Below are 18,007 nucleotides of genomic sequence, written 5' to 3'. Positions count from 1 at the left end.
CAAATAAAAAAAAACACCACCCAACAAACAAACAAACAAAACCCCAAAACCATGAGAGAGAATATAAACTTATTGTACAGATTCTTCTCTAGGGCCATTTGGCTAGCAAATGATTCCCCTTGTGGCAGAAACCTTAGGAAAGGACTATGTGCAAAGGAACCAGTGACATCTGTCCTCCAACTTATGCTTCTATAAAAATGGTAAATTTTTAATTAAAAATACAATTCTCTCTTAAAAACCCATGTATTTGTTATTGAGGTAACTGATGTTGTTCCAAAAGTAAATGTGTGTCAAAAAACTGTTACCAATTTTCTTTCAATAACAACCTCTAGGTACCATCAACACATAAAGGTAAGAAAGCAATAAAACCATTATTTCATAAGAAATTTATACCATTTTTGTGCCTAGCTGTTGATCTATATAAATGGACTTTATACTGCTAGGCAACATGATTAATATAACAGAAAAGGTGGCAAGAAGTAGGTCAGTATATAGGACCACAGTTCTTCAGCTCAACTCGCATCCCTGCCTCCAACAAGAAGTGTAACCTTCATTCCTCATATTTTGGAGCACTAAATAATGCTGTAACTAGACACAGAAGACAAGAACTATTAGACATTATTCACCCTTAATCTTTACACAAAATTCCCACGACATCTATAGAAATTCCACAGCTGCATAAAACAGAGTAAGGTTCGTGGCAAACACAGCTTTCAGGATTTGCTCTTCAATAAATATCACAAGCATAAGAGAGACAGCAAACGTTAACATTTTATTTGTTTTGAACATATAAAGGCTATAACTCTATGAAACAATTCTTTTAGAGCCATCTTGTGGGGAAAATAAGCAATTTAAAACAACACATGTACTGTAATTGATTTTCTACCAAAAAGATCAGTGCTCAGTATGACATTTTCTAGTACTCTTTTAAAAAAATAAATGTCAGTCACACTGTAAACTTTATACAACATTGTTTAAACCACTGGAACATGAAGGAAGTGCCTTTATGAACAATCATGTGTTAAAAGATTGGTTCTAGATAGAAAAAAAAATATATATCATTAAGTTAAAGATGCTACTTTTCTGTAGAATGCTTTTAGGCCAGACTCTATTCAAACTCCACCCAACTGCAGCCCACAAAAAAAGCACACAAACCTAGAGAAGCTGAGGTTTCTTTCGGCACTCACTTGGCCAAATGAGTAAATCAGATGGAATTATTAGTCTAAAATGGCATAAAAAAATCAATAAATAAATCAAAATATAGTAGTAGATTCAGTACTTGAAGCTGAAAAGCTTTTGTTCTTTAACATTCTTAGCATTATAAATGTATTTAAAGTTTTGGTAATCTTCTGCTAGTTCTGGAGGACTTTGCACCAGTTGTTCACAAAGAATTCATTAAATGACAGTTTTCCGTTTGCGTACACCTAAGTGAAGCAGAGGGTTGGGCAATCCTTTTCAGAATCATCAAAAGTTGTGATGCAGGCTTCACTACCTAAAGCAATCAAACATCAGCTGCTGCTTGATCTATGCATCTTTTCTATGAAGCAAAGTGCCTAAATTTTCTCCGAGGGGACAAAAGCGCACATGTAGTCCATGTATCTTAATTGGGTTTAACTTATGCCCTATTAAATACTTAACTTACATAGAACATTACAGTGTTTCACATCACATTTATCCAATACATAATTATTTTCTATTAATACAAAAGTAAAATAGAATGTCACAGAATACGTTTACAATGAAGTGCACAATCAAGAGGTGTCACAGAAATATGCACTTTTTGGAGCTGTTACAATCAGTGTGTAAGTATAGACTAGCAGGCACCTCTGTTAATTTTATTTTTTTAATATAAATAAGGAAATTTGTCAACAAAGGGGTCCTATGGTACCCAAAGCCTCTGACAGCTTTAACTAAACAGAACATACTGGCACCCAGATGTATAATCAGACAATTTTGCTAAGGTAAGCACAAGTATGTCAATTTTTAATTTTACACTTCTACCAAAGAAGGTGTACATGTGCGTTTACAGCTTTCGTTCCTCCATAAAGATGACAATGAGATCCACTTCCTCCACATCCTGTTTAAACTTTGGAAAGGAGCCCTGACTCTGGGGCACTCGCCTTAATGAGATTTTGGATTTCTTTGAATTTTGGATGTTCTTTATCAGCTACCAGCTGCAGCAATATAGCTTCACTAGTAGTAACTATAATTCCAGTACGAGCAAGACGCTGAAAGAGAAAAGAGAGGAGAGAGAATAACGTGAGATACTTGCAAATGCCAATGAGTATACATTTTGTAAAAAAAGATTAATGGTATTTTTAAAAACACCTATTAACAAAAGTATTGCCAATTCCATTCCAGTATTTCTTAGTGGTACTATTTACAAAGCTAGGATGTAAAGTGACTGGTTTTAGACTTCACTGAGGAAAAAGGCTGCCCTGGATTACAAATAAAGGCTTCCTACTTGGACTGGATTCTTTCCCCATGTCAGATTTAATATGCAGAAGACCTACCCACTCCTATATTAAAAACCCTTTCCCCTTGCATTGTCCAAAGCATAGCTTTCTTCACTTCATGCATGTTTGAAAGGCCTGGGGAAAAAGAAAATATCAAGGTCCAAGTTAAAGGCATTAAGCAAGAAACTTAATAGTAACAATTGCTCTTTCAGGGCTTGTTATGTACTAGTACTTCGGTCTTTGGACTACACAGAGCACTAGTACTAATCTGAGGAGACAGAACAAATACCTCTTCCACAGACCTTATAAATCATACTGGCACAACAGCAGCTCCCTTAAACAGACATTTCATTACAGCCTCAGTAACTCCCAAGTTACTTCTCACAGGCTACAGAATAAAAAGCATCACTGCATAGAAAGCAAAACTGAAAGACATCTGCTAGATCTCACAAGTGTGCAACTAAACAGAGCAATGTTTCATGTAGCTCAAACCACAGGACATACTGCATAAAGTTTTTTGACTTTTAAAATTATGGTTGTTCCTATGTAGCAAGTTATTTTTAAGTAAAGGCTGACAACTCCCTGCCCCGCATCAGCTTTCCAGCAATCAATCGTATGCTTTGGCAGTAAAACTCTTCATGGATCCAGCTTTCCCCTCCATCATCCTCATCAGCTGCGTGTTCCACTAAATCTAAGGTGGTTCTGAATGAGCGAAAGGAGGGCAAAAGGCAGAAAAAACAGATACATACAACTTCAGACAGGTTTCAATTGTAGAGAAGATCCGGATTTCTAGGGCAGACATAGATCACTGCTGCCTAGTTGTTCAATTACAAAGCAGTTGACTGGGGAAAAGTTATTAATTTTAGGGGACCAGTGCAGTATACGTAACTACGATCTATATAATAATTAACTACGCTAGATTTACTCAAGTCAGTGCTTCCTGCTTGCTACTGGCAGCAAGCCTTGCGATATTCTTAAGTTGAAATAAAGCTGATCGCTTCCACTGCTCTCCTACTCTGTACAGCGACACATTTGTTTAAACCACATACACATATAAAAGAGAAAAACAGGAAAATCAGAATACTATGACAATGTTTTCAAGATGTACTTCTCCAGAAATACAAAGTTTTTGCTTTTAACTAGTATGGATGAGAGAAAAAACAGACTCTTGAAGAACCTTGTCATATGAGAAATGTTGATTGACGAAGAGAATGTCTTCTGTTCAGAAGCACAACATACCGTAACATGGCAAAGAAGCTTGCACTGCCTTATACTCTACTTCTGGGACTACATATAATTGATATAATTTTGAGATTAATGGGAGTGAAGAGATGCATGGGCTAAGCATACTGGCTGATTTTCAAGGAAAGGAAAAGTTTTCTTCGAACAGACAAAGGGAAGCAGCAAGCATGTGGTGCATCCACACCACAGGAACAAGTAGAACAGAAAAGAAATCCAGCAGGAACAGACTAAACTGGCTCAATCCAAGACCAAACAGTGACGCGAGGCCTCTTCATCAGATAGGGCAGAGATGAAGACCAGTCACAGCCTCGGCCAGTTAGGCTGAATTATTTCATCCATGGAAATGTTGAGGTTTTTTTGGACTCTAGGGTTCTTTTTGATTGCAAGGTTTTGCCTTCTGTCACTTTTAAGCACACAACAGAAGCAGAGACAACTCTTTAGGGTCATCCAGGCAGACATGAAAGCTTTGGCTATCAATTAATTCAAACTGTACTTTCTAGGACAGGAAAAGAAATTTGCATGTTCATCACCAGCACCATCAAAACACATGCTGTGTGAGGGGAAATGGGGAGAACTGAAGGGGTGGGTGGGACCAGATGGGATTTATTTGAGGTTGCTGAAGAAGCTGATCGTTACCACTGCAAGGTCGCTCTTTATCATCCTTGAAAGGCCACTGTGAACAGAGGGCGGCTGTGATACTGGGAAAAGGTAAATGTTATACCTCCCAGAAAGGTAAGGAGAAGGATCCAGGGATCCCAGATCAACAACCCTCACCACAACTCACAAGCTATGGAGCAAATTTGCACAAGAGACAATGTCAGACTCTCCTAGAAACCATCAGCTGTACAGTGAGACTAAAGCAGGATTTCCCAGTGCTTTGATATTTTACTGACTTCCCCAAGAACCATATCACCATGGTCAATCCTGATTACTGACATGCCCAGTACATGTCCCCGTTTCTCTTGGTCTCCTACCTCTTGCCTACTCTAACCCACAGTCCTCAGTAGCATTTTTAAAAGGGGCTCTACAGTGCAAAAAGGAGACAATGTTGGCATGCACAACCACAGAGAAGGAGGAGTTACTGCCATATAACTGGCTAGCTCATCACAGGAAGCCAGTAAATGTTCCCTGAATCATATTTTAATGATAGCTACTTAAGGGAACACAGCAAAATGTTTTCTTTGTGCTCAGTGAGAAAACATTGCAGAGACACGCTTAAAAGTTACCTAAAACAGACCAGTTTTCCTGGATTACCGCTTTTGCAACCAAACACACTTTTAAGATGATTGATACCTTTTTGATCAGAAAGAAAAACAAACCTAGCTAGTCACTGCTTTAACCTCTCTTACACTGAACCACCTTCCACACCTGCAGACACAGTGTAAGTGATAATCAGACATACAAAGAGTTATACAATAAGGCAAACACATTTCAGCTCTTCCATACTTGTTTTGTCTACTACTGCTGTAACACCACATTGACCTGGGAAGTCCGTGATCTCAGTCATTCCCCCACTCTGTGTGCGTCACTTCGCTTTACATGACAGATGACATTAAGCTTCCATTTAATCAAAGTCATGGGTTTCATCAAATGCTATATGCTGGTGATTTCCCTTTAGCCTTTAATTCTCTTATTCAGGAGAAACAGAAGAAATTTCAATTTCCAAATAGCTGTTAGGGCCTGAGGTAAAAATTGCAGTACTTAACGTATATATCAGTTTTTTATTTCCAGGAGTGATGCCTGTAGGTAAGTTAAAGTACACTATCAAAAAAATCTGTTTGCATGAATTTGCTACCACATAGTTGTGCTTTTAAATCTTCTTGTTACATTTATCTCCACTTTCTCAACATTTAGTTAGACTAAGCTCCTAAGAAAGGGGTGGGGGGAAGTCTTTACTATAATCAGTGTCTTGAGATTAAGTTTTAATTTGCACTGATGAGGAAGAGCAGAGGGAGGGAGAGTCATACAAGAAGGAGATCTGAACAGGATCACTTACTATTTTACATTGCATTTCAAGGAATTTCAACAGCAGAACAAATACTGTTTGGAACAACAGAACCAAAAGGTCTGTAGAACTTTAACTCTGCTGTACAGGTAACACTCCACAAGAAAATATCCTAAAATGCTAATGGTTATAGAGAGTAACCTAGACTGCACAAAACAATCATTTTTAAAATCCAAGCATCCCAAACTGGGTTCCACATATTAAATCATAACTCAGGGAGCCAAAATAGGACAGTAATCCTTCTCCACCCTGAAGGTACTCTGAGAATCAGAGCATTAACTTCTTCTCAAGTCTACATCTGTCCACTGCTTATTGTCCTTAGAAATTCCTTGTTACCTTACAGTAAGCAGGGAAATTAACATACAGACCCAAGATGGAGAAAGCCTTGACTAGGACACATACCTCAAGAGCAAACATCCTGTCCATCATACTTCTTGATGAGGTGGCATCAGCTACGATATGAACTTCTAGACCTCTGCCAATTAATTCCAGTGCTGTTTGCTGGATGCAAACATGAGTCTACATGGGAAAATCAAAAGGCAAAAACCCCACTAACAAACCATTATTATAAAACATGAATAGCACAATGCCAAATTAATAAGGGTGCAAACACGTTCCTTTCTACCCCTAGACTTACTCAATGTGGGGTTTAAATGCCAATGAAGCTCGAAACTACAGTCTGCAGTTTACAAATAGCTAATTTCAATTTTTATTATGAGATAATATCAAAGGCAAGTAACACAAGAATAATTTAATCTGTTATGACATCTGAGCTCTAAGCAATATATATTGACTTTTTTTTTTAATTGCACAAAGCAATTACACAATACTGTAATTAATACTAACGCAACAGACATTACCATAAAACAGCGTAAGAATGACAAGGCACATACTTCTACTCCAAAAAGTACAACGCTGCGGACTCCAGGGATCTCTGCTAATGCTGCTTCAACTTCTGGCAACACCATCGAAAACTTTGTTTTGGGAAGCACAAGTTTAGCTCCTGTTAAATCAATTTCTTGCACAGTGCTGCCAAGACCTTTAGGATACTGTTCAGTTACAATAACTGGAATTCCTAAGAGCCGTGCACCTTGGAGCTGCAAGGGGGCATGGAAGAAAGTGTACAAGAAAAGACATTACTGAAGAACAATAGCGACACTATTATTGCCTGAAACTGAACAACCAGTAAACTAGCTATGTATGAAATAATAATTGACATGTGTGATCAGAAGTCACAACAAGAAAAAAAGCAAAAGCCATACCAGTCGTTGGCCCACGCTGATGATATCCCCAAAATACTTGATGGCAGGCCGGAATCGCTCTTGCATATCACAACAGAAAAACACAGTGCTTGAGGGTGTCAGGTTGCCCAAAGTAGTCATCTGAAAAACAAAACAATGTTTTCCATGGCAGTGACAACCCTTTCAGAAAAGCAGCAGAATGAAAAAGTCTGCAATGCCTCTGCCAGGTAACAGATTTATATATCACTTCAAGTCAATTCTTTAAAGTTTTTCAAGCCTGATTTTGGTATGTTTCTAAATTCAGATGAATGGCCAATACTGAGCAGTATAGTACAGTCATCAATAGGTAATCAAGATTTTTATTAAGTGGGAGACACAAGTCCATGTAAATGTATATGGAAACTTCTCAACCCTGAAGCAGGATGGAGAAGCGTACTGCCTAAAGTAGTGTGAAAAAAAAAAAAAAAGTGTACTAAACAGCAAAATTACATTCCTCAAATTCATTTTTAAATCCACAGCTCCTGGAACTGAAAATAAATCAGGATACATTAAAGTTAAAAAAAAAAAAAAAAAAAGTCAAGACTTCCACTTGTTTTCAATGCTGTAGGTACACATATTTTCAACAGTTTCATTGTGTGGACAGTTTGTATGTGACATCTTTTAGCAGAAGTCTGATGAAAAGTCCAAAGGCTAGAACAAAACCAAAGAAGCTTATCAGTATTATGACCAGAAACTGAACTGAACACATTTTAATGATAACAATAATCTCCCAGACTTCCCCTTGTACAGTCTATCAAGTGGAGCAGAAGGGAAGGGTAAGAGAAAAAGAAATCAAAGATTGCATTTGCTCATGCTTTGAAAGAGTGCTTTGTACTTCTGTGAAATTACTTGTACGACCTGCAAAAGCAAAGGATAAGGCTTCAGCTGGAGGCTACAGGGAAAGAAAGCAGCTACATACTATCATTTAGTTGTAAGGCAACTCAAGAGCAATTACATTCATTCAGGAGCTTTTCAGCAGACTGATAAATCAAATTGAATAAACCGTTTCTGGGAAGTAGCCATTACCTGTATATACTTCATTTTCTGCAAACTGAGGTTGTGATGTTTTAAATCAAAACAAAATTACAAAATCTGTAAAATAGTATATTTTGGAAGAACAGAGATGTATCTGGTTTATGTGGCAAGGTTTTGGTAGCGAGGGGAGGCTGCAGGGGTGGCTTTTGTGAGAAGATGACAGAAGCTGCCCCATGTCAGACAGAGCCAGTGCCAGCTGGCTCCAAGACAGATTTGTTGCTGACCAAAGCTGAGCTCATCAGCGATGCTGGTGGCGCCTCTCTGATAACATATTGTAAGAAAAGGTAAAAAAACCCACTGTGCAACTGCAGCTGGGAGAGAGGAGAATACGTGAGAGCAACAGCTCTGCAGACACCCAGGTCAGTGCAGAAGGAGGCAGAAGGTGCTCCAGGCACCAGAGCATGCATTCCCCTGCAGCCCATGGCAAAGACCATGGTGAGGCAGGCCATCCCCCTGCAGCCCTTGGAGGTCTGTGGTGGAGCAGATACCCACCTGCAGCCCATAGAGAACCGCACACCAGAGCGGGTGGATGTGCCTGAAGGAGGCTGTGACCCTGTGGAGAGACCCCATTGGAGCAGGCTCCTGGCAAGACTTGTGGCCCCATGGAGAGGAGCCCACACTGGAACAGGTTTGCTAGCAGGACATGTGACACTGCAGGGACCCACACTGCAGCAGTCTGTTACTGAAGGGCTGCCCCCCATGGAAGGGAGCCACGCTGGAGCAGTTCATGAAGAACTGCAGCCCATGGGAAGGACCCACATTTGAGAAGTTTGTGAAGAACTATTTCCCATGGGAGGGACCCCACACTGGAGCAGGACAAGGGTGTGAGGAGGAATTTGGGGCAGAGATGGAAGTGTTATGAACTGACCACAGTCCCCACTCCCCATCCTTCTGTGCCACTTGCATGGAGGAGGTAGGGAAGTCAGGAGTGAAGCTGAGCCTGGGAAGAAGGAAGGGGTGGGGGGAACGTGTTTTTTACATTTGTTCTTATTTCTCATTATTCTACTCTGTTATTGATTGACAATAAACTAATTTCCCCAAGTCAAGTCTGTTCTGCCTGTGAGAGTAACTGGTAAATGATCTCCCTGCCCTTACCTTGACCCTTAAGCTTTTTGGCATATTTTCTCCGCCTGTCCTGTCGAGGAGGTGGAGCAATGGAGCAGCTTGGTAGGTAGCTGGTGGCCAGCCAAGGTCAACTCACCACAAGGGAACTGGGAATCCTTAAATATTAGTCCCAAATTTTTCACCACGTCTCCTGAGTGAAACGCTTTTGATCTCAATTCCCAAGACTAAAAAGCTACAGTAACAGCCACGCTCAACCATACAGAATGGCCTGTTCAAATTGTTGTGAAAATTACCTGTGTGTTACGTTTGTAAATGCTTGTGTGCTTGTAAACCACAGTTCTTCCTGTCCTTGTGGATGAAACAACAATACTATTAGCACAACCAGTTACAAAGGCAAATGCAGATACATCCATAAAGCAGATGTTTTTAGCACGGGACCAACCCACTAATGCCACAGGAAGACAGATGAGCATCACTGCAAACATAAGGGAAGTTTTTCACTAGGAAGGTATAGCTGCACTGAAACAGATCACCATAGGTGGTGGGATCTCCATCCTTGGAGGCTTTCAGCACTGGGCAAAGAAACAGCTGATTTGATCAAGAATTGGCTTTGCATAGGAGTTAGGGAAGGCAGCCACTAGATATCTCTTCCAAACAACACTTCTGCAATTCTACACCATGTATAAATGAGGCCTGGGACCAAGAATGCTTGAAACTAAAATCGAATAACTGCCTCGTTCTTGAACACCATCTACCTGCATGCTCGAACAATGCAGAAGCCAGTCAGTGGCAAGTACTAACGTACAATTCAACATCACAGTGAGCACCTACTGTGATCCACTAACTCTGGCACTTAGTATCATCAGAACAGTCAATCACCACGTTTAACTTTCCTACCACTCAGCAGCCAAATCGGGTAACTGAAATAGACAGTAAGTGTGCCTCCTACTCAGAAAACGTGTCATTTGTCTTGGCATTTACATGGCAAGAAAAGACCATTATTTTCTTCTAGAAATCATTTCATCACTTCGTTTCTTTAAGATCACTTTAAACTACTGCAGACTGTAGAGTGGCCTATGTGGAGTTAGTCTACAGCCTTAGGATACACCTTCCTATACAAAGGCAGTGAATGGCACAACCATCCTTAGCAGAGGAACTAGTATGAATGGACCAGGAAGGCCTTCAAGAGCTGCACAGTCTGCCTCTGCATAAGGATGAGCCAAACACAAATATTCTTCACAGATAGCTAACTGGTATGACCCATCAGCAACACACAATTTACAGGGCTCCTATACGATTCATCCCACAGCTCTCTTACCTTACTTTGCAGTGTTTTCTCACCCACAGGTCCTTTGCTGTTGTTGAAAAGTGTTACTTCCAGTTCTGTCCATGGTGGATTTGAAACACAACAGCATTGCTGTGTGTTCATATGTATAACCATGCACAAACCTATTACCACATGTCAAGACTCAGATTTGGTCTCCCTTTAGTCCTTCCCCTCCCTTATTCTAAAACATAGCTAACAGTTTCAATCCTTCCTCCTACAACTCAATTTTCACTGCCCTCTCTGGGGTGCTTTCCAAATTGCAGTCTACAGCGAGGCATCCCATACTACTATAACAGTAGTATTTCTCTGCTATTAATACTTCTAGGCACTACCACACCCCCAGAGAAGATTGGTCAATTCACAGCCCTTGCAGACCTTGTTCAATTTGTACTTTCCAGTAGGCTGTTTGCTCTTTTCATAATTGATGATACTTAAGACTCCTGAGGTGCATTTTAACCTCAAAATCATCCCTTGAACTCTCCCTCATCTTTTATTTGCATATTTGATTATTTCTACCTTAGCATAGAAATGATTTCTAGCTTTGTTGCTTCCATTTTGCACTGCATTTTATTTCATCTTGTTTCTCCAACTTGCCGTGGGAAGCCTGAGTTCTGTTCTCTCAGATGCTAGCAGCTGCTCTCAGCTTGGCATCTTCCGCAAAAACAGTATTTGCCCTAAGTTTCAGCAATGACATGGATGGCAGAATATTTACAAACAGTGGATTCAGAACAGATCTTACAGAGCCCAACTGAATAGTATTCTGATTTGATAGCAAAGCATGGAAGAAAACTGACTGTCTTTCTAGCTAGGAAGCATCCTCATTACAGACTTCCACTGAAACCACAATCCCATGAGTTTATGTCAAACATCACAGGTAACTGGAACAACAGCCTTATATCTGCTTTCCTCTGCTATCAAGTTGGTTTAGTATGATTTAATTTATGCCTTCTGTTTAACAACAGCAGCACTCTAAAAAAAAAAAGTTGCATCAACTATGTATTTGCTAAATAAAAGCTTTTACAAAATCTAATACAAATATTTCCTATACTGATTTTAGTATTTATTTCTGATTAACATGCAGTCTCAATCAAACCATGCAACGCATATCAGAACAAGAAGGAACCAAAAGAAATAGATGGCACGATCAAAAAATCAACACTTCCTAGTATTACTAGGAATAGCAGATGTGGGAAAGATGGAGTGCAGCTAAAAGCAGTTTGAAATTAAATTTCATATAGTAGCTGACGTAGTCCATAAATAAACTCACAGAAGTAACTACTACATATAAAAGAGTTTCCATTTACTGGTTCTTCACTGTGCCACATAAATCCTACTACTCACTTGCTCTCATATAACAGACATGGGACACCTCCACGTCACACATGCCTTGGCTGCAAAAAAATGTGTCTGCTCTGTTCCAGTGTTGTACCCTACCGGTAAGCTGGGGTGGGGGTAAACCTACAGTCAAACATGAAACCCTGGGCTGGCACACCAGTACCTGTGCGCTTTCACTCCAAGGAAATGCAGGCAGGGCAAGGATGGTGAGCCACTGCAGCCACATGGTACCTGTCCGAATCCACCCCAAACAGAATATCTACTCAGCCAGGACATCATTAAACAACTTAAATTTAAAACAAAACAAAAAAAAACCAAACCAAAAAACTATCACCTGAAGTTTCCCCAGGCAGTATATAAGCTTCTCCATTTGGTTTTGCCTCACCCGCTCAGTTATTAACCAGGACTTCCTTCCCTCCAGCTGGAAGTTATCCACAGCACAACCAGAATAGGTACATCAGATGGACATGTAATCTGATGCAGCTCTTTTACCCAGCTAGAGAAGTCATCCCTAGGACCTTGTCCAGACCAGGATTTAAATGTATGCTGTCAAGAGCCACAGACAGCTTTAAATCCTACTCCAGAAAAGGGCTAGGTGGGAAAGGACAGGTGTTTTTTCACATCTATTTCATCTCTGCTGATTATTATTAATCATACAAAATCTGACTGTGATGAAGTACTGTAATTACAGAATCAGCTTTACAAATATATTGACATATACTGGCTTTTTACCTGTACGTCCTCTATTCAAAGTTCAGGAAAGCATTACACACACAAAAAACAATTTTCCCCCCGTATTTGTTATGAACAAGGAAGCAGAGAAATAATCCCATGTGACATCACTAGCCACCCAAACCCTCTTGCCGGGGTTACCCACCAAAAGGGCAGAGCAGAGGACCTCGCAGCTTTGGTATTTCAAGGATGGCATTTAAAACACAACAATGAAAAGCAGCTCGCTATCCTATTTTCTTCTCCTGTATTTCAAGGGAAAAATAGGTTACAAGTGTCTCAGTTTAGAAATATAAATATTTATTTTATGCTAAGCCAAAGTGCAGCCTTTTACATGTAATTCAGCATTTTAAAAGGACAGATTTAGTTAGGTAAGTACATGACGGTCATATAATTAAGACAGTACAAAATTCTTCATCAAAATCCAAAACAATCAAAATGCTTGCTACAGAGTAAAGATATACAAACAAGGAGTCTGGATTTGAAAAAACCTCTCTCAATATTTTCAGTCCTTTTTTCTCCTTCTTTAGGGTTCCCAGTGCTGGTTGTTTTTTGGTTTTTGTTTTGTTTTTTAAATATTTATTTAGAAACACTGTAATGTATCAGAATTTATAATTACACCTTTGGGGGAAAATGTAAACAACTCCCCTCATCTGACTCATATCCTACAATCTACGCTTTGCCTTTTCCTGATTTTCAGAAAATTGATTTAGGCTCCTGAGTTAATGTTACTTCGATTTTCAAAGCATCTGAATGCAGCAATATGGATACATGTAAAAAGACCGAAAATCTGTGTACAAATAGTTCTACTTTATTTACCTGTCTCTCAGCAACAATTAAGTATCATTCTGCAAGCAGCTTTCTGCAAGAACAATATGCTTGAGAGATCAACCTGTCTTTTAAAAACACCCTGAAGCAGAGGTGCTTTAGGCAATGATTTCAGTAATAATAAATTTACCCTTTCAGCTTTAGCATCTTCAGGTTACAAGTTTTTAAAAGCAGAGCACAAGTACTGCTGCAGAGAAGTCACCTTGAAGTTATAACAATGACTGTGAAATAGCCTCTCTCGGGCACATATTCGAATGCTGTCTGAACTCCTCTATTACACAGCTGTAATAAGCATAACTGTCATGTCTTCTAGTATCTCCAAAATGTTTTTTCTTACTGCTTCTCTCCTCCAAAGGCAGCTACAACAGTTACAGCAAAACACAACAGTTTTAACAGCACTATTTAACTGCAATTAGAGTTAGAAGAGGTTAAAGTGGTTCTGCATTTCCCCACCCCCACGATAAATAATATTCTGTTAAAACTTTTAAAACACATAAAATCCACAAAAAGCAGATGGCTCCCTTCTGCTAGCACTCAGTCCCTCAAGTTGCAAGCAAATGCTCTTCTCACCAGTTAGGAGAGGCCAAAGGAAAAGTCCCTCCTCACTGCAAGCCTGTGACTGCGGAGTTTCAAGAGCAGCAGCCAGGCTGAACATCAGGGTTTATACTGCATCCCACCAGCCTGCCTGACCCTGGGTGGCCATTAAAAGTTCAAGTGGCTGTTTCGCACCAGGACAGCTAAACCAAACTAATGTATGTATATGAGCACAGTACAAAGGCCTAAATATAACTAGAAAGCAAGTGCCCCTGCACAGATCGAGCCTTGAACTGAGCTGCGTGGAGTGGCTTTCCAAGGGCAGCATATGGTGCTTTCTCTGTGAGATTACTGCCCCCCTCAACTGCAGGGACAGGAAATCGAAAACAACCCTGTCAAACACCATTTGGCACTGATATTTCTTGAGCTATTGCAACATAAGTCATCCTTCCATGAAAGGTTTGCCCAGGAATCAAAACAGAAGGATCTCGTTCCAGAGACCACGGAACCTACTGCTCTATGGGTTAAAATGACACACCTAATTAAACACATACAGATATTTCATAAAGCACACGCATAAAAAATACTGAAATTACTGTCTAGGGATATGGATGCTAGTATCTGAATCTTAATTTTAAACTAAACATATCTTTCCAAATACACATCTTAATCACATCAGTGAGCAAAGGTCATCCCTCTTGAAAGACACGTCCAAAATGGTATTTCAACTGACTATGCCACACGCAGAGTTGACAAACCTATTTTATATGTAACTGCAGATAAAACACGGGGGAGGGGGGAAGCAGGGAAGGCACACAATAATGGCAGTGCATGAATCAACATACAGAAAGAAAGTATAATCTTCCCATCAGTAAATCCTAAAGGTTTTTAAAAGCCCATCTGTGACTGTACCAGACCAAATGTTCCCCGAACAAGTGATCTCTGAGCACCTGCCGGTGGCTTAAGGCAAGCTGACTGACACTGTTGTGCTGTCTCTAACTCATTCTCAGCTGCTGAAGCAAATCAAGGAGATAACAAAAATAATACACAAGTACCATATTTTTAATATCAAGAGTTGCTATTGTCACGGAATTGCAACAGTATTAATGAAAACGGCTGATCGGTTAGGCAATTAGTGCATTAAATATTGGTTCATCCTGAATCCCTGCAGTCACTTAAAGCTGCATAATGCCTCTGCACCCTGGGATCCTTCCATGTCTCAACACTGACCTTTTACACTGAGATATGTCCTGCTACAATGCTTGGGCTGCATTTATAGTTTCAGAGCAGAAGCCATCTGCAAGAGTCTTTGCAAAACAGTGATCTGCACGCACAAATAAGAAACAAAATTCTGACCTGTGCCACTGTTGCACGCCCCGATTACACAAATTCTGCTTAACACGCATACCAACTCATTTTGCAAGTTGGAGAGACTGTCCTTTCCAGGTTCTCTGGCTGGGCAACCATCCATTCTGTTTGCAATGCACAAAGGAGAAAGATTTTAAACTGAATACGATGAGTGATGAAATGTGTAATAAATTACAAAACAAGTTATTAAACTGGTTTGGTCTTCTTAACCACTCTTTCCACACACAGAGTTCAGGAAAGGCCAAAAGTCTCCAAAAGCATCCTTGAGGTACACTCTAAGTGAAAGGCCACCTTGAGAGTTTATGGGTTCGAGACACTACGATTAAGCAGGGTTTACAAACAGTGTGAATTAGGTTGTTTCTGCAAACATAAAGAGAAGATGAGCAATGTTTCAGTTTTTAGGACATCACTTTGTCAACTTATTAGTAATGCTGGCTCAAAACCCTAAAGCCTCTTAATTATAAGTGAAGAAGAATGTTCTGAATTAAACCAGTAACCGTATTGTGTTTTGGTTTTTTTTCTTTGGTTAGTTGTTTGTACTTTTTAAAAATTGAATTTGTTGCTGGAGAAAGGAAGAAGTGATTTTGCTTTGAGCGTAACTATCACAGCATGACTGACACGAATCTCCAGTGTGCATAAAGATATCTTAGTATGAAACACACGTACTGTATCTGTCTGGCAGTCTGGTTTCCCTGTTCACGGCCACAAAACCTGTGAGTTACGAACGTGTAAATGGGAAAGCACTTTTTGAGGCAAGAAGGGATACAGAAATCTTAGGAACCTACGAGCTGTGTGACCCAGCTCTGGCAGAGCCCACTTCAGGGGCACCCTTTGAGTTTCTACCTAGCAGCATTACCTCCGGCTAAGGCCGCTTGCTTTAAAGGAGAAGCGTTGATTGTCTCAGGCACCAGGCTATCTTCCCGTCGGCGGGGCCACGCAAGCGGTGACTCGCTGCAGCAGAGCCCGGTTACCACCCGCATGCGGCGCGGAGCGCACCTGCCTAGCCGCATCAGTCAAACAAAAGTTTCCCCGAAGAAGAGTCCGTGGGGGCGGGCTGCCCCGGCGGGATCCTTCGGCCGCCGCTTCTCCCGGAGGGCTCCGGGGGAGGCCGGGCAGCCGCGGCCGGCGGCGGGACGGGGCTGCCCGCCCCCACACACACCTGTGGCGGCCAGCGCTACCCGCCTCGGGTCTCACCTGTATCTGCAGCGGCACCAGGCGCACCTTGCAGCGCTCGCTGACCAGGAAGCCCTTCGGCAGGTCTATGTACTGGCTCCACTCCTCGGCGAAGAGCTGCACCACAAACTTACGGTGCATGTCTATCTGGTCCCCGTAGAGGCTGAGGAACTTCTGGATCAGCAGCTCGTAGCCGGCGCCGTGGGGCACGCTGGAGGGCCGCGCAAAGACGGAGAAGCAGAAGAGGACGGGCACCGAGCCGCCGCCCGCCGGCGAGCAACCCCCGCCGCCCAGCGCAGCGGCCGGCTCCGCCGCCGCCATCTTCAGGGGCAGCCGCGCCGATCCCCGCCAGCTCGCTGCGGCCCGCGCCGCCGCTCCTCCCCCCCCCCGCCGCCTCCTCCCCCCGGCTGGGCGGGCGGCGCCGGCCCTTCCCAATCCCGGCCGCGGCTGCCGCCGTTCCTCCTCCTCGCCATGGGGCCCGGCCCTGCCCCGAGAGCCCTCGGAGGTGGGCGCGCCGCCGGGGCGCCGCCGCCGGGCGGGCGTTACTTCTGCCGCCGCTCCCCCTGGGCGGGCGAGTGCCTCCCCCTCGGGCGGGCGGCGCCGGGAGCGGCCCCTCACGCCAGCGCCCGCCCGCGGCCGGAGCGTCCCGGAGCGGCGGAGGCGCCTCCCGCCGGGGGCAGCCCCGCCGCAGCTGTCGCCGCCGCCCGGCAGGGCGTTGCTGGCCGGGGCGCCCCACACCGCCGCCCAGCTGGCGGCAGAGCCTGCTGCGGCGAAGGGGGGGCGTGCGGCCGGGAGCCGCGGCGCTCTGTCGGGCGGGGGGCGGGAGCGGAGCGGGGCAGCCGGGCCGGGCCGCGCCCCGCGGAAGCTGGGGAGGAACCTGTTGACAGGTCCCGGAACACGCCGGGTGGCTGCCGAGTGTGGTACGGCCCAGCTCTGCGCCCGCACGGGGAACGGCTGTTCGCTCTCCCGGTGCCGAAACCGGCTGCAGAGTCGAGCCGGAGCCTTGCTTCGGGAGCGTCGGTCTCCGAGCAGCTGCTGCGCGCCGAGGCTCTCAGCCTGCAGCAGCATCCACAGATGAGAAGCGAGCAGGTTGCAGTGCATGCCCACATTTTATCCTTCCCAGCTTTGTGTTCCCTACAAAATTGCCAGAATCGTTAACCTTTTTTTTTTTTTTCCCCCACCGCAAGTGACTGGCAGCTGGAAGCATTGCCCATATTTTTGCCATAATTAGGAGATTTTCTCTTGCACTTCAGTGTGCTTGGGCGAAGGGATCCCACTGGTGTGTTACACTCATAGAAAGGAAATGCTCTCCGTTAAAAGCAAGTGGATGTTTTCATGTGCCGTCCAAGGCAGTGGCACCACCAGCAAGTTTAATGGATGGCTGCCTGGCTGAATGCCAACAAGCTGAAGCTTAAAGCTGTTCTCATGTCAGAACTCTTGAGCTGTCATGTTAAATGACAGTATTATATTTTCACTAGGTGGTGGTGTGGGTTTTTTTCCCAGAATATACATTGCTGTTACTGATTTCAAAATTCCAAGTGTAAGGAGCCTTTCACAGTTGTACATTTACACGCTTATATATCTATACACATACACACACTCACTAGGCACTGAAGCAGCCTGAAGTGAT

General features: G+C 42.8%; 1 protein-coding gene across 1 annotated transcript; it reads right to left on the bottom strand.

The window, feature by feature from the left end:
• Positions 1-753: 753 nt before the first annotated feature.
• ISOC1 (isochorismatase domain containing 1) lies at positions 754-16,764 on the bottom strand. Its single transcript, XM_005241176.4, has 5 exons — positions 16,399-16,764; positions 6,966-7,085; positions 6,597-6,800; positions 6,106-6,222; positions 754-2,228 (listed from the first exon to the last, which is right to left on the bottom strand). The coding sequence occupies exons 1-5, from the start codon at positions 16,696-16,698 to the stop codon at positions 2,082-2,084; spliced, it is 888 nt and encodes a 295-aa protein (XP_005241233.2). The 5' UTR covers positions 16,699-16,764; the 3' UTR covers positions 754-2,081.
• Between the last annotated feature and the right edge of the window lie 1,243 nt (positions 16,765-18,007).

The sequence above is a fragment of the Falco peregrinus genome, chromosome Z (genome assembly GCF_023634155.1).
Source record: "Falco peregrinus isolate bFalPer1 chromosome Z, bFalPer1.pri, whole genome shotgun sequence".
NCBI classification, from domain to species: domain Eukaryota; kingdom Metazoa; phylum Chordata; class Aves; order Falconiformes; family Falconidae; genus Falco; species Falco peregrinus.
Note: the sequence above shows the minus strand (reverse complement) of the source record. Positions and strands in the feature narration are given on the sequence as shown.